At 31.8% G+C, this 24,435-nt stretch overlaps 1 protein-coding gene across 1 annotated transcript; it reads right to left on the reverse strand.

The window, feature by feature from the left end:
* Window positions 1–728: 728 nt before the first annotated feature.
* Window positions 729–2,850, reverse strand: LOC132732001 (uncharacterized). Its single transcript, XM_060718339.1, has one exon. It carries the CDS (start codon window positions 2,477–2,479, stop codon window positions 965–967), a length of 1,515 nt encoding a protein of 504 aa, XP_060574322.1. The 5' UTR covers window positions 2,480–2,850; the 3' UTR covers window positions 729–964.
* Between the last annotated feature and the right edge of the window lie 21,585 nt (window positions 2,851–24,435).

A 24,435-nucleotide genomic window follows, 5' to 3' on the forward strand; every position in this document is an offset into this window, starting at 1 on the left:
ATAATATCACATTTTGATTTCCTCTTCACATTGATAGCTGCAAAAATGACGTTTAATGCTAACATCAAAACTGAAAAATCTTTAATTAAATGAAAGCATACGTAGTCACCTGGGTAAAACAACCAACATTCTGCTTCATAGCTTACTCCCGTGAATGAGCTAACATCCCTAAGGGAACCCACATATGTGGGGGGACTGATTCGATGGCGTTGGTCTTAAGTTTGGTACTTAATATACTCGATCCCGTTATCGTTTACTTTAAAAGATTGCGACATGTATAACTAAATAAATAAATAAATAAAAATAATTGTTACTTTGTTTCTTCTGTCATTGTAGATTTTCCACACACAGTCGCACCTAGTTACTCAAAAAGATTGTAAAATAAATGACGCGGAGTGAACACAGGGGTCAGGTAGTTTGGTCTGTTCTTTCTGCTACCACCATCAAGAAGAAAATGAGAGAAGTTTAGTTAAATATTTATAGAAGATATATTTCTTATTCCAAGGGGATAAAAAGTTGGTTAAAAACAGTCATTTTTACTAGCACCAGTCATTGTACTTATTAATGTCTTCAAACTGTTACAATTTCCGCAATTAATTTTTGTAAACGAGGACAACACAAATTTACACAAATTTTGATACAATAGTGCACAAATCTAATGTTCCACAGCATAGTGTGAACTGTGTGCAACACCGAAACAAATAACAAAGAAAATTACAAATTGGATATCATTTGATAATCTAAATCTATTCATTTATTATTGTTACATTATACGGATCTCATCTCAAATAAACAAGAAAACACATCTTACTTAACATACTTGTAAATAAAAGAATGAAATAACATCGACGTCATACGATTAAAATAAAACGTCTATAATATATTCTCTCCAAATCATATACATGACATATGTACTTCTTTTATTTCCATTGTGTATTTCCAGTAAACAATGATTGACATATCATTAATATAATTGGAATACTTTAATAGAATTATTTCCCATGCCAATGTACAATTTATTATGCTCACAATTAAAAGTTATACACTGAGGTCCTTTCAAACCATCGCCCTTGTTTAAAATTTCTTGTATTATATCGCAGGTGTCGGATATCTGGAACACGTTGTGTGAAAATCTCCCACACACATAAACTGAACCATACTTGTCCACTGAAGAACCATGCGGTCCGTAAAGTTTATCATCTTTAAATACGGCCATGGTATTTCCTTCTTTTGTTATAGATATTACTGTACCAGGGCCTGGGGATGCCCAGTTTGAGACATACATATAATCTTGTTGGGCTTGATTTACTGAAACATAATCAGGAAATTCCGTAAAACTTCCCTTAAATGTTTTAACTATTGTTCCAGTAAATGTTAATATTTTCACAGAGGGAGGCTTTCTGAATGAAACAACTAAATTATCATTTATTCGATCAATACCAAAACATTCACTTTTCATATCCATCTCCTTTTTCACCTTTAAACTGCATGAGTCAGCTAATTCTAAGAGATGGATTTTCCTTCTATAAGGATAGGTCACAGCAATCTGAGTTGCTTCAGTTTTGACCAGATCAAATGGCTTTATTAACGCACCTGAACCATCCAGCTTATGGACGGATGCCAAATAATTATTCACAGTGTCAACGACTTTCACAGATTCGTTCGTATGGTCGGCGGCAATAATTATAGATTCTGACATTATTTCTACACCAGTTATCACACATTCTTTGTCATCACACGGAAATCTGACATTGATATCTTTCTCAAACTTTGGAACTTTTGCACACTTATTCTTGATATCGAGTCTGCCAATTTCTGTCAAATTTTGAAGCATTTCGACAATGCTTGGCTCAGGTACAAATTGATATCTTTGGATATCGCTTTCCTCCCCAAAGTTTTCAAGATCTGTAGACACAATTTTTACTGAGTGTTTGGCACGTTTTGCTGTTACAAATAACTGTCGCATATTACCTTTAGTTTTATAGTTACTGATTTTCAAAAGATTCTCATTGAGATCTTTTGATTGATTCTCCACACGTAATTCAATATCAAGCAATTTTGTCTCATCCATGCTTATTATATCATCAATTGACCGGTTTATTTTCTTTTCAAAAATGTCAAACATTTCGTCTATATCTGTACGTAATCTCTTTACCACGGATTTCGCTCGTTCAGCTTGAATTCTAACAGCTTTCGTTTTGCGGTTTATATCATTTTTAAAATCATTGTTACACTTCAATAATTTCTTTAAGGTTGTTTGGAGCTCGTTTAGTTCTTCACTTGATGAAAATGACGAGGCTACCTCCGAAATTAAGTCAACTTCCTTGCAGTTTCTATGTTCAGCTTTTTTGCATTTTAGACATCCAACTACATCATGGGAATGGCAATAATATTCCAAAACACAGTCTTTGTGTTTTTCACAGATATCTGTGAAATCTTTATTAATTCTTTTAATTTGTTTCACCTGTGGCATCAACATTTTTCAGCACTAGAGAGAATACCTCTATCCTATCTTTCGTAGCACAGTAAAGAAGCGTTAAATATGACGTGTTGTCATTCAATGTCGTGACTTACTTTCTATTAGCCAAAATCTTTTTCTTATCCTCTTAATTATTTAAAAAAATTAATGAGCATGTATATTAATTCTTTCTATAACCAAAAAGATAAAAGCCACAAGAAGATTTGAAACATTCCACTGAAATTGTATAACTTAAGAATTATAAACTTCAATACGCAATATGAATTCTCAAATTACTGGAAGGATCAATAAATGTTATTTTTTTTATCATTCTACAAGTTTAAAATATAAGCTTTCTTTAGAGTTAGTCAACCGCTCCATTCTATTGTTTATTATTACGTTAGGACAAAACAAATTAAATTTTAAATAATCAATTGAAATTTAAGTGCTTCACATTTTTACATCAGACATTTAAATTTCGTTTAACGGTAAGTGCTTCCTTATTAAATCATTTTACACAAATATTTTTTTGTAAAATGTTTAAACAATGGTTTTAGCGCTTAAGTTGCTTATAACCTGAAGAAAGTATTGAAGTACACTGAATGTGAAAGTATTTAAACAAGCTTTACAGCAATTGAAACAAAACCATTCCGAGGACACAATGTTCCTTTAAATATAGATACATGTACAAGGTAACATCGTTCTCATTCATAAGACAAATATTTTAAAACAACAACAACAACAACAACAACGTACCCCTCCCCTCCAAAAAAAAAAAATTAAAACAACCAGAAGCTTATTTTTTCGTGTATTTTCTGATATAATAAAGAAAAATATAACTTTTGATTATGTAAAGATGATTACAGTAATGTAATTAAAATTAAATCTATACCAAACTCTGCCAACTCAATATGATAATTGAAATGTTCTTCTGGTCCTGCTCGCTGCAATTGATTCGACCTATGAAACCAGTGCAAAAAAGACTAGCCGGCTCATCCGTGTTATATGGTCATGGTCTGCACTGTTATCTATTCAGCCAGAAAGAATTTAAATGTTTTCCCCTAAAATGATAAATAATTTGGTCAAGATGGAAAGATAGGCACGTTAATTTACGAAATTCAGGGGGGGGGGTGTTAAAGTTAAAGTATGTTAGGATAGTAAAATAAGCTTTGTAAAAGATGTTTTCGCTGATAAAGTTTACCTTTACACTTGAAACAAGAAAAACAAATGACAATTTGAAAGAAATAAAATAATCCACCGAGACGTAGTAATTATAAGCATACACAATTACCTGTCTAATATTTACTTAAAGGCACATTATGCTTAAGAAACGAATATTTGATTTCAATATAAAGTACAAGAATGGGTTTTATAATGTTTATATGACTGTTTAAATGCTCGTTAAATAAATATTACTTGAAGGGATTAGCACTGAATGTGAACATATTAGTCAATAAAATAGCAAAGTGTAATATAAAAAAAACAACTTAATCAGTATAATCATACTCATTGCAAAAATTAACAGAAACAAAGGATGGTTCAGGTCATAGGCCGATGAGTATTTTCTTACATACTATAACAGGACACAAAAACCTAGAAACTCTGGAAATATAATAAATAAAAACATAAAAACATTTCTAGGGCACAATGGGCCTCTAAATCTGTTTAATTTTTTTCAGATTCCACTGTTGCTTTTAAAAATTGTCATTAATATCTTTACACATTATTCGGCAGCAGGATGTAATAACAAAAATGTGGCATATAAAATGTTATACATGCAGTGGTAAAAGTGAATCATACGTAAGTCCTTTAAAGGCACGTTAACGTTATGCTAAAACAATGCATTTATTTCATTTCTCAAAAGCTTTTTTTATTTTTGTGTGTACTTTTATGGTTTCTTAAATGTTACTGACCAATTACTTTTATCATCTTTTTCCTTATATTGATATTTGGCAAATATAACTACAGTTATATATAGTGATGCAGTATTTTGTATGGAAGCCAAAATACTACTTTGTTTCCATTTTGCTAATACTATGACAAATTATTTCACATTTAGCGCAACAAGCATCTTATAATTCCCTTAAACCATTTTTTAAATGTTATTAAATTCACGTTTGCCATTTCTAAAGAAGTCAAATTTCATTTGATTTTGAAACATAATGTGCCTTTAAAAAGTAATCTGTTGATTCTTTCTCATAAGTATGTGATACTAAGTTTCGTAAATATCGAAAAGACAAGTAAAACAAATGCACAAATCATTTCTTTACTTAGTCCAAATATAGACGTAAAATAAACTATACATATCTTAATTACTTACGTGCGTTTATTTTTTCCAATACGCTGTAAACAGGAAAATAATAAAAAGGAAGTTTCGAAATCGGTCAAATAATACATGCACGGAGAACATTTTGATATTGTCAAGTTCAAAAGTTTGGTCTAAATAGAAAGCTAGAATTCTTATTGTGAAATAAGCCACCCTTTGCTTACCCCATTCACATATGCTCATTTTGTAAAATTTGCTTATTTCATCATGTGAAACCGAGTATTTTCTAAAACACATATAAAAAAATCCACCATCCTTGTCATACTTTTTGTATGCAGAGATTTTAGAAATTACTATATAAATCATAGGAACCCTTCTTCAAACTAGAATTAAACAAACTTCATAATCGTTATTACGAGTAGTAGTCTAATATGAATGTATGTAGAACGTTATACTAATGCATATTGCTAAAACACGTTGAAATGAAGGTTATCGGGTAGATAGACATGGAAGCTTTATATGGAAACCTTATTTATTAAAATGTATTCCATGTATAGCTCGCTACATTCTCTACTCTGTTATACAAAAATAATTCGGATCAGAGTATGCCAGTGAAAAATAATCGTTGTATCCTTAGTATAGGGTGTAAAGACAAGCATTAAAAAAAAGACAATCAGTATAAAGTAAGTAATGTATACCATTTTCTTTACATTTCAGGGTCCCGTCATTAACGTTGTTGTTCCTGTTCTTAAAGACAAATCTGTAAAAGCAAAATATTACAAGACATAGGTTCTCCGGAAACTTCATAATTTTTTCGAGACCGAAGACCCACAACAGATTTGCCCAATGTCAGTTTGCTGTATGATGACACATGCGTCATCGCATAATGCGTCTATAATGCAGAAAAACTCGTTGGGCTCCCCTATCCTCCGTATTCACATGGCCTTGCTTTTGCTAGTACTGTCCATAAACAAGCTATATCAAAATGAATCTGCAGAATTTTCAATTAAGGATTCTATTTCACTCTATTTCTTTGCCCCATTGTAACTTCTTTTTGTTCCAAAACAGCCAAATATATACCGTTCAAGTTGAAAATTTGTTCAGCGCAAACACCCCGGTTGTGCACTATAATAGTGTCTTCATAGTAAACCTAAAAAACCTACGAAATTGCCTTTCAAGGATTGGATCCGGAGACAGAAACTTTGTGAAATCTGTTTGAAGTGAAGACCTTAAGGGAAAAAAATAAAACAAAACAGTGAAACCTATTAAATAATCGTATTCTTTTTTTACTTAGATGTATTAATATTTGAACACTCCTTAATCTTGTTTTGTCTTTATTAATACGAAAATGCGATAATTATAGTGTCTTAATGACATTTTATGCAGTTACAGAGTAAAGCATCATAGCATATTTGTTTTAATTGCATTTATATACCTTTTACATTGCTAGTACTAGTGGATTAACGACAGCCGTCTATGGACATGAAAGGGCTCATTAAAACCTACTTTATCATCAATGTTTCAACAATTCATGATTTCTTATCATTATTATTCTCTGTACAATTCCAATGAATTTTGAATCTAGATCTTATAACTCATATCAGTTTTTCTTACAAATAAAATGTTTTCAAAATTTTATTTATCTCTCTGTATATATGATTTAACTAATTTGAATTTTTATCATATGTATTGCATTTATATCGACGAGAAGCGTACGTAGGGATTGAGTCTACAAATAAAGCTTCTGTTCTGTTCCGTTATGTTTTGTCTTGTTCTAAATAATCATATCTCTTTTTCTGTTAAGATTTTATTCTTTAAGATTGAAACTAAAGGACCAACTTTATCATTTTATAAAAGTTATAAGTGAAACAAGATAATCAAACTTATTACAGGATGTTCAATGAAAAATGCCATTTGTTCTGGTACCTATGCCTAGCTGATAAGTACCAAAAGATTTATATCAATATTTTCAATTAATCATCATATACATGGCAAAAGGTCTCTAAATTTAGATGTTAATTTCAATGAATATCGCACATGGCAAAAAACTTTTGAATACATGACACACGCAGTTGTTTATTTTTTTTCTTCCTTTCTTTAATTTTTCCTTTTCGTTGTTTTTTTAAAAACTAGATTTACGTAGGTTTTGTAAAGTTCGCCTTTGTTTCGTGTTGTTGTGGTATTTCTTGTGGTATTCTGATTTTACAGATAACAATATGAATAGAACAACATCATCCTATTTGTATTTGTATGATGTATTTACGTAGCTTTGCTTTATATTCATGAACATTCTCTTGTTGGATTTAGTTTTGATTTGAAAGTTAGAGTGAACTTATATGGTTTTGGACACTTAATATTTTTCATTTACTTGCGACCAAAGTGAGACTATGACAATGAAGGAAAACATATCTGTTATATTTATAGCTTCAGTGATAGTGCTAATCGGAACAAATTGTGACGCTGAAGTGTTGAAAAGCAATGGAACTGCTGGGAAAAATCTGGACGCACAAACCCTTGTCGCTTACGGGCGGGAATTCAATGATTCTCTTATAACAATGATTGGGAGGGTAATTGAAAATTATCATGTTTGCACTGCCTGGTCAGAATGGTCTGAATGTGGAGCAAAGTTAACTGATTTCTACTCAACCAGAACTCGAACCAGGCGTTGTGGGGGACAGGGAGCAAGTTATGGTCATCGTGATGAAATTGAAGCCGGCGTTTGTGAAGGTAGAGATGAAAATACGAAAGTTTCGTGTCCTGTCAGTTATCATACGACCGCGAAAGGACTTTGCCTAAAATTGTATATGAACAGAAAAACTAATCCGGCTGCAGAAGCCTTGTGCAAGAGTGACGGAGGCTACCTCGTCAACATTGATTCGGATCAAAAGTATGAGAGTGTAAAGGCTATGTTGATAGCCAATGACATGAAAGACGATATACACATTGATGGCAAGCGTATTAACTCGCAGTGGAAGTTTTCATATGGATCAACAAGTGGATATTTCCACTGGTATCCTGGCTATCCTACCAGTGTTGCTACCAATCAATGTTTACGGTTAACTGGAAAAAGGACAACTGCTGACCAACGATTCCTTACATTTAACTTTTTATGTGATAAGGAATTTGGTCATATTTGCGAAATACCTCTTTTATTGTAACTCCCCAGTAACGATGGTTAGGAAACTACCCGCCTATATCACTGAAATACTGTTGGGAAAAGGCGTAAAATGAAATAAACAAACAAATAAATGAATTGAATTTGGTTGCAAAGGAATGGTGCTTATCTTACTTATTTAAACATTTAAAAGAAAATGATAGACGCTGAACTTCCAAACATTTATTTCAATAGTTTCAAATGCAATATGATAATTTATTGTCTAATATATAGACTTATTTGTATAGGAGATTTAATCTTTATCTTAAGAAAAAATAAAGACCAATTATTTTCACTTAAGGGCATTTAAGTTGTTCCATCGAATTTGTTTTCACAACAGCAAAGCTTGTGTTTGAATATGATTTTAAGAGAAGAGATCCTTTCCGTTTATATTATTTTTATCCAATAACTTTGTATCTATGTATCGTCATTTTGTACTCATATAATGCTTAATTGTGGAACATTTAATAAAATATTCTTAACTGTTTGCTTTATTTCGCATTTGCATGAAATCTTACGCGCCTTTGAAAAATAATGTATGTTTTGAATAATCGTGTATAAAATCAAAATAGTTTGTTTATCTGTAATATGAAAGAGTTTTACTTAGGATATAAAATCTCCAACGTTATCGGGAGGTCCAAACGGGTAAACAGAAAAATTAATGACATTTAAAACAAAAACAGTGTTTATTGTAGAATTTAAAAACATAAAAAGGTTTCATTTCAGGTCACAGTGACAAACTTGATAAAATTATATCGTTTTACCGGTGAAAGCAATTAATTGTGTAGGATACTTTTGGTATTGGCATAGAAATTTGGCATTATTCTACGGTCCAGATGATATTAGCAAAACAAGAACTGGTGCATAATATAGTACAAGATATTCATGAAAATTTTGATATTAATACCCAATTTTTAACTGTTGTTTTGTTTTATTTGTAAAGTGTATTACACATTGTACAACATCGTCAATTAATCTTGTATCATTTTTGCGATCACCTTAGGTAGATATATTTCTACACAATGATAGCTATTAGAACACCACTGTCCTTCTCTTGTCTGCAAAAATAATTTTAATGCTAACAGCAAAACTGAAAAATCGTTGATTGAATGAATATAAATATTCTGAAAATTTCATAGCTGAAAGCATACACTGTCACCTGGAAAAAACAACCAACCTTCAGCTGAATAACTTACTCTCGTGAATGAGTTAACATCACTAAGGGGACCCACATAGGTAAGGGGTAACTGATTCGATGTCGTTGGCCTTAATTTTGATTCTTCATACATGTATTATAGAGAATTGTAGTGTTGAAAATTGAGTACCGCTCAAGCCGATGCTAGGGGACGTATGTTGCACTTTTTCATTTTCCCTCATGTACAGACTCAATTAAACCGAGTCTGCAATTTTCATGTCCTTTTGCTGTTTTTGATGCTTACGAGGAATCACTTTTTTCCAGATATTTATACATCACAACAGCAGGTGTCAAGTTCTGTGTGGCAACCGTAAAAGATGCCCTGTACTTCACTTCGGTGTTGATATATTTTTCTGGTTCTTCTGGATCAATGACCCCAGCACTTTTAAGTGTTGAGAGTTGAGTACCGCTCAAGACGGTGCTAGGGGGCGTGGGGATGTTGAACTTTTCATTACTTTTTCATTATCCCTCATGTACAGACTCAATCGAACCGAGTCTGCAATTGTCATGTAACTTTGCTGTTTCTAATGCTTCCGAGGGATCACCCTTTTACCAGATATTTATAGACTTGAAAATTACCACGAAAATCTATAGAATATATATTTCTTATTCCAAAGGGGTTAAAAGTTGGTTTTCACTAGCGCCAGTCTTTGTACTAATTAATGTCTTCAAACTGCCACAATATTTGCAACTTTGTAAACGACGGCATCAACAAGTTAACACAAATCTTGATACAATAGTGCACATATCTAAATATGCAACACCGAAACAAATAACAAAGACAATTACATATTTCAAATATGTACATGTATATTATTTGATCATCTAAGTTTGTTCATTTATTGTTGTTTCACTGTCCGGATCGCATCTAAGATAACAAATAATAAACCGATCTTACAATACGTACTTGTAAGAATTAAATAACATCAAAAAAGACATTATAGGATTAACGTTAAATTTATTCCCTTCTAAACATTTTCATAATATAAGTGCGTCGTTTATTTCCACTTTGTACAATGACTGATATATCATTAATATAATTGGAACACTTTAATTTAATTGATTTCCATGCCGATATACAATTTATCAGGCTCACAATTAAACGTTATACACTGAGGTCTTTTCAAACCATCGCCCTTGTTTAAAATTTCTTGTATTATATCGCAGGTGTCGGATATCTTGAACACGTTGTGTGAAAATCTCCCACACACAGAAACTGAACCATACTTGTCCACTGAGGAACCATGCGGTCCGTAAAGTTTATCATCTTCAAATACGGCCATGGTATTTCCTTCTTTTGCTATAGATATTACTGTACCAGGGCCTGGGGATGCCCAGTTTGAGACATACATATAATCTTGGGCTTGATTAACTGAAATATAATCAGGAAATTCCGTAAAAGGTCCCTCTAATGTCTTAACTATTGATTCCGTAAGCTTTAATATTTTCACAGAGGGAAGATTTCTGAATGAAATAACTAAATTATTATTTACACAATCAATGCCAAAACATTCATTTTTCATATCGATTTCCTTTTTAATCTTTAAACTGCAAGAGTCAGATAATTCTTAGAGATGGATTTTCCTTCTATAAGGATAGGTCACAGCAATCTGAGTTGCTTCAGTTTTGACCAAATCAAATAGCTTTATTAACGCACCTGAACCATCCAGCTTATATATGGATGCCAAATAATTATTCACTGTGTCAACGACTTTCACAGATTCGTTCGTATGGTTGGCGGCAATAATTATAGATCCTGACATTATTCTAAACCAGTTATCACACATTCTTGGTCATCACACGGATATCTGACATTGATATCTTTCTCAAAATTTGGAACTTTTGCACACTTATTCTTGATATCGAGTCTGCCAATTTCTGTCAAATTTTGAAGCATTTCGACAATGCTTGGCTCTGGAACAAATTGATATCTTTGGATATCGCTATCCTCCCCAAAGCTTTCAAGATCTGCAGACACTGATACTGATTGTTTGGCACGTTTTGCTGTTACAAATAACTGTCGCATATTACCCTTAGTCTTGTAGTTACTGATTTTCAAAAGATTCTCATTGAGGTCTTTTGATAGATTCTCCACACTTGTTTCAATATCAAGCAATTTTGTCTCATCCATGCTTATCATATCATCAATTGACCGGTTTATTTTCTATTCAAAAATGTCAAACATTTCGTCTATATCTGTACGTTATCTCTTTACCACGGATTTCGCTCGTTCAACTTGTATTCTTCACTTGATGAAAATGACGAGGCTACCTCCTAAATTAAGTCAACTTCCTTGCAGTTTCTATGTTCAGCTTTTTTGCATTTTAGACATCCAGCTACATCATGGGAATGGCAATAATATTCCAAAACACAGTTTTGGTGTTTTCACAGATATCTGTGAAATCTTTATCAATTCTTTTAATTTGTTTCACCTGTGGCATCAACATTTTTCAGCGCTAGAGAATACCTCTATCCTATCTTTCGTAGCACAGTAAAGAAGCGTTAAATATAACGTGTTGTCATTCAATGTCGTGACTTACTTTCTATTAGCCAAAATCTTTCTCTTATCCTCTAATTATTTAAAAAGTTCCATGAGTATCTATGTTAATTATTTCTATAACCAAAAGATCAAAGCCACAAGAAGATTTTAAACATTCCACTCAAATTGTATAACTGAAGAATAATTCATATTCATAATGCAAATATTTTTTAAACTGGTAAAACAACAACAACAGTTACAACAAAAAACAACCAGAAACTTATTATTTTTCGTGCCTTTTCTGATATAGTAAAGAAATCAAAGCACAGAAGGCGCTGAATTTGTTTGGGTCTCAGAATGTCAGAAAGGTGAAGGTTGTGAGATTATAAACCAATTTGTTTTTGTAAAGTGCAACCAATGCTTTCCAGCGTTTTAATTGTAGTAAATTGGCTATAAGACTAATTTAAACACTGATATTCAATCCAATGTTTATTTGACTTAAACAATTTGAAAAAAATGAGTTGCCTTAACTGGGATTTGAACTGCAGACCTCTCGCGTCCTTAGCGAGCGCGCCAACCCCTCGGCCACGGTGAATTTATATGTTAACGGCCTGAAGAAAATTATATTATTCTAGATTAGGGTTTGTAACGACGCTAACTGTTGTTTAACACGGATGTAAATAATCATGGAGCTTACTTTAAGCATGTATATCTATAAAGAATATAAAACAATATTAGAAAATGTTCGACCATTCGGGAATTATTTTGCTTGAAAATTAATGCGCCTGTCATTACGCAATGATCTCCCCTGCATTTTTCGGCGTTAGTTTACATATAAAGGGAAGTAACCGCTTCAAAAAAGCGGACTACTTTCGGCACTTGCAATTAACAGCATTAGAGTCTGAAATTTCGCTACCATTATTTGTTTGGTCTGACGACCCAAACAAATAAAAACAGGAAAAAAACACTGAGACGTAGTTATAATAAGCAGACACAATTACTTGTCTACTTTTCGTTTAAAGGCACATTATGCCTCAGAAACGAATATATTACTTCCTTATACGAGTAAAGTACAAAAATGGGCTTTAAAATGTTTATATATTTGTAAATTGATATTACTTAAAAAATTTAGCACTGAATGTGAAATTATAAGTCAATAGAATAATATAGAAAAAATAAAATAATATTTATATTTTAACTTACATAAAAAATAATATAACTATAGTCATTGCAAAAAAAGTTACAAAACCGAAGGATGGTTCAGGAAATGCCGATGAGTATTTTCATTTAAGAAAGTTTAACAGGACCCAAAAACTAAGAAGTTTTGGAAATAAAATTAAAAAAAAAAAATTTCTGGGGCATAATGGGCCTTTAAATCATTTAAAAAATATTTTTGTCATATTCCTTTGTTGCTTTTTAAATTTTTCATTAATTTCATTACAAATTATTTATCAGCATGATATAAAAGCAAAAGAATGTCACATTAAGCGTTACACATACAAAGGGAAAAGGTGAATCATACGTTATGCCCTTTAATGGCAGATTATGCTCAACAAATACATTTATTTTTGTTTCCTAAAATCTCTTTTTTGTGAGGGAGGATGTACTTTCTATAATTATTAGTACAGTTAAAGTATTGCAATATTTTGTATGGAAGCCAAAATACTACTTTGTTTTCATTTGGCAACTTTTATGACAAATTATTTCACATTTAGCGCAAACTTAATTCAGACAACAATCATCTTAAATGCCCTTAAACTATTTTTAAAGGTAATTAAATTCACGTTTATCTTTTTGAAAGAGTTCAATTTTTATTCGTTTTTGAAACATAATGTGCCTTTAGATAAGTTATCTGTCGATTCCTTCTTATAAGTATATGAAACTAAGTTTTGAAAAAAATTACTTGGAAATTCAAGTCACGAATTTTGATGATTTGTTTTCTTTCTTACATTATCTGTTAAACAGAATGTTCTTCTGTTTTTTTTTTATAACAATAACACGAAAGTAAAAAACAAAGAAGAAAAAAGAAACACACACAAACAATCAAGCAAAACACATCTCAGAAGTGAGAAAAAGCCCATTTTGTATAAAACATTCAATTAAGGTAAAGGCAAGTAAAAACAAGTGCGAAAAAGTCGCCGTTACCTTACCTAGCCCAAATATAGACGAAAAATATACATACCTTAATTACTTACGTGCGTTTTATTTGCTGGTACGATGTAAACAGGAAAATAATGAAAAAGGAAGTTTCGAAATCGGTAAAATAACACATGTACGGTGAACATTTTGATATTGTCAATTTTTAAAAGTATGATCTTAATAAAAAGCTTGAATATTGAAATTCTATTGCGAAAGAAATAACCATTTCCTTACTCCACGTTTTAGTCATTAAAATCTCACGAAAAACTAAAATCCATGACAACAGTACTCATAACACTTTCTCTCTAATAGTGGATGATTCATTATAGAAATAGTCTTGAAATTCACATATGTTCATTATATAGTGATATTTATTCAATTTAATCATAAGAAAACGAGTTTCATTTAAATACAATGTACATACGACACATATAAAAGATAAATTGGCGGCTTGAAAACATTTTCAGCGTCATTGTCATACTTTTGTAAGAGACGGTATTTATTCATGTATTTAGTTAAGTCTCATTCATGTACATACATAAGTAAACTTCATAAGTTAACATAAAACACAAATAAGTACATGACCATTCAATCATTGATTTATAAGAGACTAGTAATACACTATAATTACACCATAAATATCATACTAATTATGCAATTATATCCAATTATAAATAATGACTAACTTCGCAGTGCAGATACTATAAAGTAATGAAAAGAAAAATACATTAGCTATTTATATAATTAGAAAATACAGTCGCTAATTTCTATTAAATTGACTTTCAAATAAAAAAACAAAGGTACATCAAAACATAAACAGCAAATAAAACATTACTAAAGAAATAAAGGACAATTTAAAAAGACAACAACCTGATTTCCCTTTAATTAGCATCTAAGATTAAAAATAAAAAAGTACAGTAGCATGAACTATTTACATAAGTGAGATTGACGATATTGAAGAATATTAAAGCAGGTTTCGGCACATTTTCTGACTTATGGTTGACAAGAGAACAAAAATGCAACTTGTTATTATTATTATATTAAGAAAAATACGAGTAACTGTTTCTGACTTATACGACAATTAAGTGTTAAGAACAAATAAAGAAACACATTTAGTAATAAACAAATCTTACTGGAAATACATACATTAAAGTCTTGTTGAAAATATAGAACTACATACTGTATATAAATATTTTTATGGCCTGTAAGCAATGTGTCGTGTCGACAAATTGTATTCGTACGGAAGTTTCGTGATGACAGAATTCACTTTCATTTATTATAAACGATGTCAAAAAAGAGCTTTGAGAATCATATAAGCAAAATAGAAACTCAGGGATCCGCCATTGAGGATGCTGTTTTTAAAGGCAAATCTGTAAATGCGAAATTTTTCAAGACAAAAGTTCTCCAAAAACTTAACAAATACTTTCGAGAACGAAACAGGTTTGAGCAGACAACGCATTATCGCACAAGGCGTCTAAAGTGCGGCAGAAAAAAGGTCGCTATGCTCACCATCCTCCGTCTTCACCTTACCATGTGCTTACTAGTGCTGTGCATGTACATGCTACATCAAAACAAGACTGAAACATTTTTAATTTTGTCGACTTTCCTTATTGATTCCAATTCACTCTCTTTTTTGTCCCATTGTGACTTCTTTTTGTTTCCAAATGCTAAAGAAATACCTTTCAGGTTAAAAATTTGTTCAGCGCAAACACCTTGGCTGTGCATTGTAATAGTGTCTTCATTATATACCATAGAATACTAGAAAAATGCCTTCAAGGATTGGATCCGGAGACTGGAACTTTGTATAGCTATCTGCTGGAGGTGGATACTTTGAGGGAACAGCGAAACCTATGACAAATTTGACGTGCTAAGATACATTCATGTTTGAGCACACTTTGTACTTGTATCGTCTTAATTAATAAGAAAATGAGATAATTAAAATTTGTTTATGATATTTTTATTCTGTTAAAGAGTAATCATACCATGTTTAAGTTGCATTCCTTTATCTATACATTGCTAGTACTAGTGGATTTTAACGGTGGCATGCATTAACAAATGCCATTTATGGATACAAACCTATTGATCATCAATGTTTCAACAATTCATAATTTCTTATCATTTATATCCGCTGTACAATTCAAATGAATCTGGAATCTAAATCTGATTACTCATATCAGTTTTGTTACATATAAAATGTTTTCAAAATTTAATTTATCTCTCTGTATATATGCTTTAACTGATTTCAATTTTGTATTTTATGTATTGTATTTATATAGACGAGGAGCGTAGGGCTTGAGTCTACATATAAAGCTTTTGTTCTGTTCCGTTATTGTCTGTTCAAAATGATCATATCTCTTTTTATCGTAAGATGTGCTTCCTATCCTTTAATAATGAAACTAAAGGACCAACTTTATTGAAAAGTGAAACAAGTTAATCAAACTTATTACAGGGTGTTCAATGTTCAATGAAAAATGCCATTTGTTCTGGTACCTGTGCCTAGCTGATAATTATCAAAATATTTATATCAATATTATTTAAGGTGGATATATTTTCAATTTATCTTCAAATATTATTGCAACTGGGTCAGTTTTCAGAAGTGCTTAACAAAATAAAATAATTATCTCAATCCTTCAAAATACTCACCACCATGTGATATACATGTGATATATAAGTTAAAGTATTTAAAACAAATTTTAAATGCTTTTCATAATCTTTTCGAAAAATTCTGCTCAGACACTGGAAAATAGCCAAACTGAGATTTGCGCGTTTGATATTTTCTTCCTGCAAGTGTTTATGAGCCTCAGAAATAAGAAAAAATCACAAGGGGCAAGATCTTACCGCGCAAGTTTTTTATTTGTAACGCGCGTGTTATTTGTGCCGTGTGGCGGCTGTAAAAAGTCTCCCCGTACATTTAATCAATGATGTTATATTTTCGATCCTTGAAGATCGTTTAGCACGATATTATTGTTGTGCTAGTGGTATTTTAAGTTTAAACTTTTCGGCATTTTCTAGTTTGGTTGTTCAAATATTCCTACTTGAATAATGTTGAATCACCCTTAAGATATGTTGCCTGCTTTTTAAATTTGTCTTTTGACGTCTTATTTGTGATATGCAGGCTTCCATTTTATTTAGGTCCGCCCATTGTTTTCTCGTTTAGGGCACACGCTTTTTATTATTTGGGGACCATACGCCGCTTTTCATGGAATGGCACGGTAGTGTCACATTGAAGGTTCCATGATAACCGCCGTATGAACACATCTGCGGATTTTTGTAAATTCAAAATTTTACTATTTCATGTTTAAATGTTGAATTCTACTTAAGCCGGTGCAAGGGGGCGTGGACGGTAACTTACACTTTCCAGTACCGTCCATTAACAGGATCAATTAAACCGAGCCTGCAACATTTTTAAATTTTGTCGTGTTGGGCTTTCTTTAGGGATTCTGTATTTGTCTATTTTATGGTCACATCCATGTTATTTGTACCGTGTGGCGGTTGTAAAAAGTCTCCACGTACATTTAATCAACGATGTTATATTTTCGATCCTTGAAGATCGTTTAGCACGACATTATTGTTGTGCTAGTGGTATTTTTAGTTTAAACTTTTCGACAGTTTCTAGTTGGGTGGTTCCAATATTCCTACTTGAATAATGTTGAATCACCCTTAGGATATGTTGCCTGCTTTTTAAATTTGTCTTTTGACGTCTTATCTGTGATATGCAGGCTTCATAACCTCTGATCCCCTTTCAACGTTCCATTTTATTTAGTTCCGCCCATTGTTTTCTCGTTTAGGGCACACGCTTTTTATTACTTGGAGACCATAAGCCGCTTTTCATGGAATGGCACGGTAGTGTCACATTGAAGGTTCCATGATAACCGCCGTATGAACACATCTGCGGATTTTTGTAAATTCAAAATTTTACTATTTCATGTTTAAATGTTGAATTCTGCTTAAGCCGGTGCAAGGGGGCGTGGACGGTAACTTGCACTTTCCAGTACCGTCCATGAACAGGCTCAATCAAACCGAGCCTGCAACATTTTTAATTTTGTCGTGTTGGGCTTTCTTTAGGGATTCTGTATTTGTCTATTTTTGTTCTTTTGTAAGGAGATGATGTATCCATCTGGCACTTATCCTTCTCATTTTTAAATCAAATCTGAGAATTGTATGACCGACTCTTATAGAGATAACAACGCATTTAGCTATATACATGTACGTAGTTGTAAATCTTGCATCAGTAGTAATCAAATCCTTAACTTTTTCAACCATTTTTGGCGAAGCTGCGGTTATCGGACGGCGTGCATGAGGTGCACATTTTGCTGAATCTAAACCATTTTTAAATTTCTTGCACCACCGTGTGACAGATGGAAAAGAAAATTCATTGTTCCCATAAACACAACACATTTCATAAATATGTCTTTTGCATGTATAACAAAATACAGCGGTTCTTAATATAAAACCGAATTTGGACAGTGAACCATTTTCCCAACCATTTTAGCTTTATTTTACGCGTAAAGATAGAGTTAATCAGCTAGGCTGAAATGATTTTCACATGACATTAGACTATGACGTGAAGGTAACGTCATCGTGTGACAACGTGGCATCGGCGTGATTCAAAATGTAGAATTGAGTAGTGTTTTGATTTTGCATGTTAACTTTATTGTTCAATATATCTCAATGATTTATTTGTTTTTTTATTGTCAGTCGGGAGTTAAGGTATCTCGTATTCTAGTCTATTTTGTAGTTTTTGTAATGTTTAAGAAATAATACAATTCCGCGAATTTATCAATCAGCCCTCGTATATTTTTTTTTTAGGTTTTAAAATTTAGATTGTAGATGACTATTGATCATGGTCAGCTCTTATTGTTATTCAGTTAGTAAGTAGTTTAAAAAATACGAGATTGATCATAGTTGTGCCAAAATTACAACATGTACAAGCCTATTTCAGATATTAAGCGAATTGGTATTCAGTGTAAGAATAAAAACAGTTAAATGTCGTATGCTACGATACTATTCAGTGATCAAGACCTTTCTGTGTTAAAGCAGATTTCACCGTTAAAGGGTTCCTGTACTTTTAAAACATAGAAAAAAAAAATCGCCATTAGACAAAACTATATGTGCAGTTATAATAAGCGGACAAAATACCAATCTACTTTGTGTTCAAAATAGTCGTTTACAGCTTCATTGATTGTATTAAAACTGTCGTAAATTTCATAACAGAATATGCATGAGCGTGATGTTATAACAAAAAATGCCACAATAAACATTTTAATCAATTTCACGCTCAGGGAATGGATTTGACAAGGTGTAGTACCATTCTCGTGTTGTTGTTTTTGTTTTGTTTTTTAAATCATTAAACAGCAAATAAAGAAATCTTTTGAACGTTCTTAAAACTTAATTTTACTAGAAAGAATGTAATTGTTTCCAGGTAATACATGCAATAAAGTCTGATGATTTCATTTTCATTCTTGCATTATCCGTCTGTCAGAATTATTCTTTGGGGTGGGGGTCTAGGGAGATAAAAGATAAAGAAAGAAAAAACATTTAAGGAATATTGTTTCAACGTTTCAAAATATTATGGCTCACGGCATGTTAATAACTTTGGCCATGTTTACAAATTAATATATACAACAAGAAAAAGCCAATTTAAAATTTTACATTTAGCATGTTGAACAAAAAATAATGCAACAATAAGTCGACCTTTCATTACCTAGCCAAAATATAGGACAAAATATACATACAATAGCTGACTGCAGACGTGCAATGTTTCTAGTTCGTTGTAAACAGGAAAATAATAAAAACGGGAAGTTTGAAATTTGTAAAAAAATATATCTACGTAGTACATTTTAAGATTGCAATTTGAACAGTTTGTTCTTCATAGAAAGCTTTTTATAATTATCGTTAAAAAGGACAAAAAAGTCATCATCTCCTTACTCTTTAATAACATTGTTGATATTTTCTGCTTAAATCATGATAACAATACTCTCTCTCTCTCTCTCTCCCTCTCTCTCTCTCTCTCTCTCTCTCTCTCTCTCTCTTACGTAAACGTTTTTTCTCTTATAGAGAAAGATCCAATCCTAGAAAAAATCTTCCTCTTTTTAGTTTGAAGTCACCTATGTTCATTTTATGTCATATTAATTTAATTGTACCTTAGGAAATTTGATAAACAAGACCAACAAGGTAAGGCGGCGTCCAATAAACGCAAGTTGTCCTTTCATAAAATAAAGAGATTGACTGATACTATCGCCAGTCTCATTTAATACATCCTCATAAGATGAAACTAGCTGTGGATAGATATTTTTTCATAATGTTTAAATGACACAGATTTAAGAATTCATGAAACAAATCTTTGATAATATTAGTTAAGAAGCCTTGCCAATGAAGCAATCTGCTTGATTGTTATTATCGGTTCAACCTTAATTTGTAGAGAAAAAAAATATTAGCGATATTAGTAATTAGATTTCAATTACACCATATTTGCAATATTGTTTTACCGTTTTGTTATTTTCTAGTTTCAAATAACATTTAAGTAGTCTATTATCAATTAAGAGTTAAATTCGAAAAAAGAAGCCCTTAAACAGCAAACCTTTAAATGCTACAGACTTGGTTTGATCTAGCCTGTTCATGGTCAGCGCTAGTGTCCACGTCCCCTAGCACCGGCTTCAGCAGAATTCAACATTCAAACATGGTAATGGTGACATTGGAAATTTGTAACTGCTGCAAATGTGTAAATCATCAAATGGTGTTTGAGTTCATTTATGAATATATTTATTGCTAGTACTAGGGGACTTGAACGTGGTTTTTATTAACAACTGCCATTTATGAACATTACCTGATAAGCCCAATCTGCGACAGTTTGGCGATCTTCAAGGTTCATCAGCTTCACGATTCAAATGAATCTGGATTAAAGGATCACCTAATATTTAGCTAAATTTTAAACATATCTTCCTTTTACTAAAATACTTAAGCACTAAGTTATAGCTGTATTTGTCAATTTTTTTTATTTAGAATGTAACAGAAGGACCAAAAACTATCATTTCATACATAAGTTAAGTGCGATAATTTTCTGTCTCACCATTTGAAAACTCTCAAAATTATTTCAAAATATAATTGAAAAATGCCAATTGTTAGGTATCTTTGTCAAGCTGATCATTGTTAAAAGATTTATATACTGATATAATTTAAGGTAGAAATATTTCCAATTTATCTTCATATAAACTCCTTACATTGAGATGTTAATTTAAATGAATATCGCACATGGCATAAGATTTTTTTTGAATGCATGACATTGCAGTTGTTTACGTTCTTTTTTTCTTTCTTTCTTCTTTTCTTTTTTCTTATTTAAAACTAGATTTACGCAAGTTTTGTAAAGACCTCCTTTGCTTTGTGTTATTGTGTGGTGTTTCATGTGGTATTTTGATGTAACAGATAACAAGTTGAATAGAACAATATCTTCCCATTTGTTTTTTGTAATATTGTATGATGTATTCACGTAGCTTGCTATATATTGATGAACATTCTCTTGTTCGCTTTAGTTTTGATTTGAAGGTTAGAGTGAAGTTATATGGTTTTGGACAATTAATAGTATTCATTAACGTACGGCAAAATCAAGTTGGGACAATGAAGGCATACATTTCTCTTATATTTGTAATTTCAGTGGTTGTAATAATAGGAACAAATTGTGACGCTGAAGTATTGCAAAGCAATGGAACTGCTGGGAATGATCTGGACGCACAGACGCTTGTGTCCTATGGGCGGAAATTTAATGATTCCTTGATTACGATGATTGGAAGAGTGATTGAAAATTATCACGTGTGTACTGCATGGTCAGAATGGTCCGAATGTGGCGCAAAAACAACAGATTTCTTCTCTACCAGAACTAGAACCAGGCGTTGTGGGGGAAAAGGAGCGAGAGTCGGTCATCGTGATGAAATTGAAGCTGGAGTATGTGAAGGTGGAATTGAAAATAAAACGAAGACACAGTGTCCTGTCAGTTATTATACGACCACGAAAGGATTTTGCCTAAAACTGTATACTGTAGCTAGAGCTCGTTCGGATGCGGTATCCGTGTGCAAGAGAGACGGAGGCTACCTTGTCAATATTGAATCGGATCAAAAGTATGATGATATAAAGGCTATAATAATTGCCAAAAATATAACAACGCAAATTTACATTGACGGCTATCGTGTCAACTCACAGTGGAAATTTTCTTATGGTTCTACAACCGGATACTTCCACTGGTTAGGAAACGCTCCATTCCCACACTCTTGGAGAAATTGTTTATGCCTTACTGGAAACAGATCCATTGCAAAAAACGGATTCCTTACCTTCAATGCCGATTGTAATACTTCGATGCCTTTCATTTGTGAATTCGTTTTCAACAAATAGTGGCAATAAGATGAAAAATAAATTACCTTCATACGATATACTTAAGTATAGTTTAAATTTATAAATATATATGTATTCTGAAATTAAACTACCATAACTGTTTTGATTTATATCATATGCATAGAAACCTTTTAAATATATGACAATTTTACGACGAGGTTCTATTTAGTTATGAACAGATCTTGTCTATCAATAAAACAAACTCCCTAAAAAATATTGGGGCACTGTGACTTAAAGTGACATTATGCTCATTTTTTATATTGTAAAGTTCATTTGAATTGACTGTATGTTTCAATATTAAAAGACTGGACCACTCTTTTTTACAAATTGAGTGTTACTGGTTTCTTCCGATGGATATTTACTGAATTTATTCTTTGGGTTACATTCATCGTTCATATGAAGTAAATTATTAAACCATGATTTGTTTTCTAAGTATACAGATTTACCATATTCATAGGTTCAAGTTGGAAGAGAAAAACGTTAGTCACTGACAGCCGACAATTTCAAGTAGCATATCCTGCATCATTGCAGATTGTTTTATCATAAATATGCATTGCAAATGAAACAATGTGTCACATTCATAAATTTATATTGCATGTTTTTAAGCGTTTTTAGGCATATCAAATCAAAAGTGGTATCTACTAAAAACATTCTTTAATGTTAACCTATCGTTTGTTTTAAGAAATGCAACAAATAATTACATGGTTTGTCTTACGTTTCATTAAATATCATAAGGACGAAAACAATAATCAAACAATTCTATACACATAACATACTGAAATATAATCACTGTATGATTCAATATATATAGGTATAATTTTGCTATTCATACTGTTTTATTTTTAGATTATTTTCTAATTTTCTTTTGAAGACTTGCCTGAAGTTATTGTATCCTAATATCATAATTGTGTATGTCTGGTTATTAATAAAGTGCATGACCTAAAAATGTTTTTTATATTTTCATACTTTCTAGTTGTTGTTGTTATTATTGTTGACTCAGGCCGCATGCCTTATTATTTCGTTCACACAATAATGAGACAGCGTTCGCACTTATCGTTGGATTAGCTTTGAGTTGATACTTTGAAACAAATTTGGTGACTCATTAGATAAAACTAACTCCTTTATTATCATATAAGACATTTCTGAGAGTTTGATTATTTTCTAAATATTATTTCATCAATCAAAAGGAAAAACTATAATTCCAATTCCAATTGATAATGATTAATGCGTTTCAGCTTAATTGTTTACTTCCGTCTTATTGTCATTCTAAAAGAGGAAAGTGTGTTCGTAAACTGTGTTAGTGTTTCTGTATTTTTCGTGAGATGTATGAAGATGTTATTTAAATTTAGTTGTGTCTATGAAATAATTATAATGGGCATTAAAGCCCACTACGGGTTTATAATTTCTAAATGTCCTACGTTTTAAGAGATCGACACCGCCTTAACATTCGGCGTTTTTTTTTATTTATATTTTTTAGCATAATTTAAACTACGGTGTTTTTTATGTTGTTTTCGTTTTGTTTTAACATGTTTGGTACTGATTTAGGTAAAGTCTTGTTTCTAATAACACGCTGTATCAGAATAATATTTAACCTTTATTCGGATTAAAATATATTGTAATTTGAAAGCCGTAAATAAATATAATACCGAACGAGACATGACAGGTTTTTTAAGTTGAATCACATCCGTGTAGACAATTTTGCAATTCTGTTGAAATGTATGTTAAGCAATCACTTGACTGAACGTGACTAGGACCTTGACATTATGCTAATTTGACTTTTTAAAGCACTAGTTAAATACTCCATTTTAATTCTTGTAAACTATCCGGACAGAACCGAAGTGGTATCGATACCTAAATGAATACTATAATTGACAGGTCAATCAAATCAGACAAAAATACATATTTGCAACCTTAAAAAAGATATATCTTAAAACAATAAGAACAAAGTGGCCACGATATATCGATATATGTTTGAAAAAAAAATCTTAAATTTAGGGGGAAAAGTAGGACAAAATGTTTGCTCTTTATAACAATTTTCAACTTCGTATTTAGATATTTGAATGATAGCATTGCGAGCAAAAATTGGTTCTTTGTCTTCCCTACTACATCAGTCACCAAGTACATCCACATATTTGTTTGTAACGCAGTCATCGACAATGTGCATCTGAAATGGATGTACAAGTCCCCAAGCAAAGATATTTAACTTTATTTGAGACGGCTTTCCAGTGTATTGCCAAATTTACAACGATATGTACATGTTAAAAGATAAGAGTTTGTTATTTGTTTGCTGCAGTGAAAATCTATAAAATTAGGATGTCGACAAATTGCTGTAAAAAGTTTATTTTTAACCCATTACTTCATG

This window comes from Ruditapes philippinarum, unplaced genomic scaffold (assembly GCF_026571515.1).
Source record: "Ruditapes philippinarum isolate M1 unplaced genomic scaffold, ASM2657151v2 ctg7481_1_1_1_1, whole genome shotgun sequence".
Classification (NCBI taxonomy): Eukaryota; Metazoa; Mollusca; class Bivalvia; order Venerida; family Veneridae; genus Ruditapes; species Ruditapes philippinarum.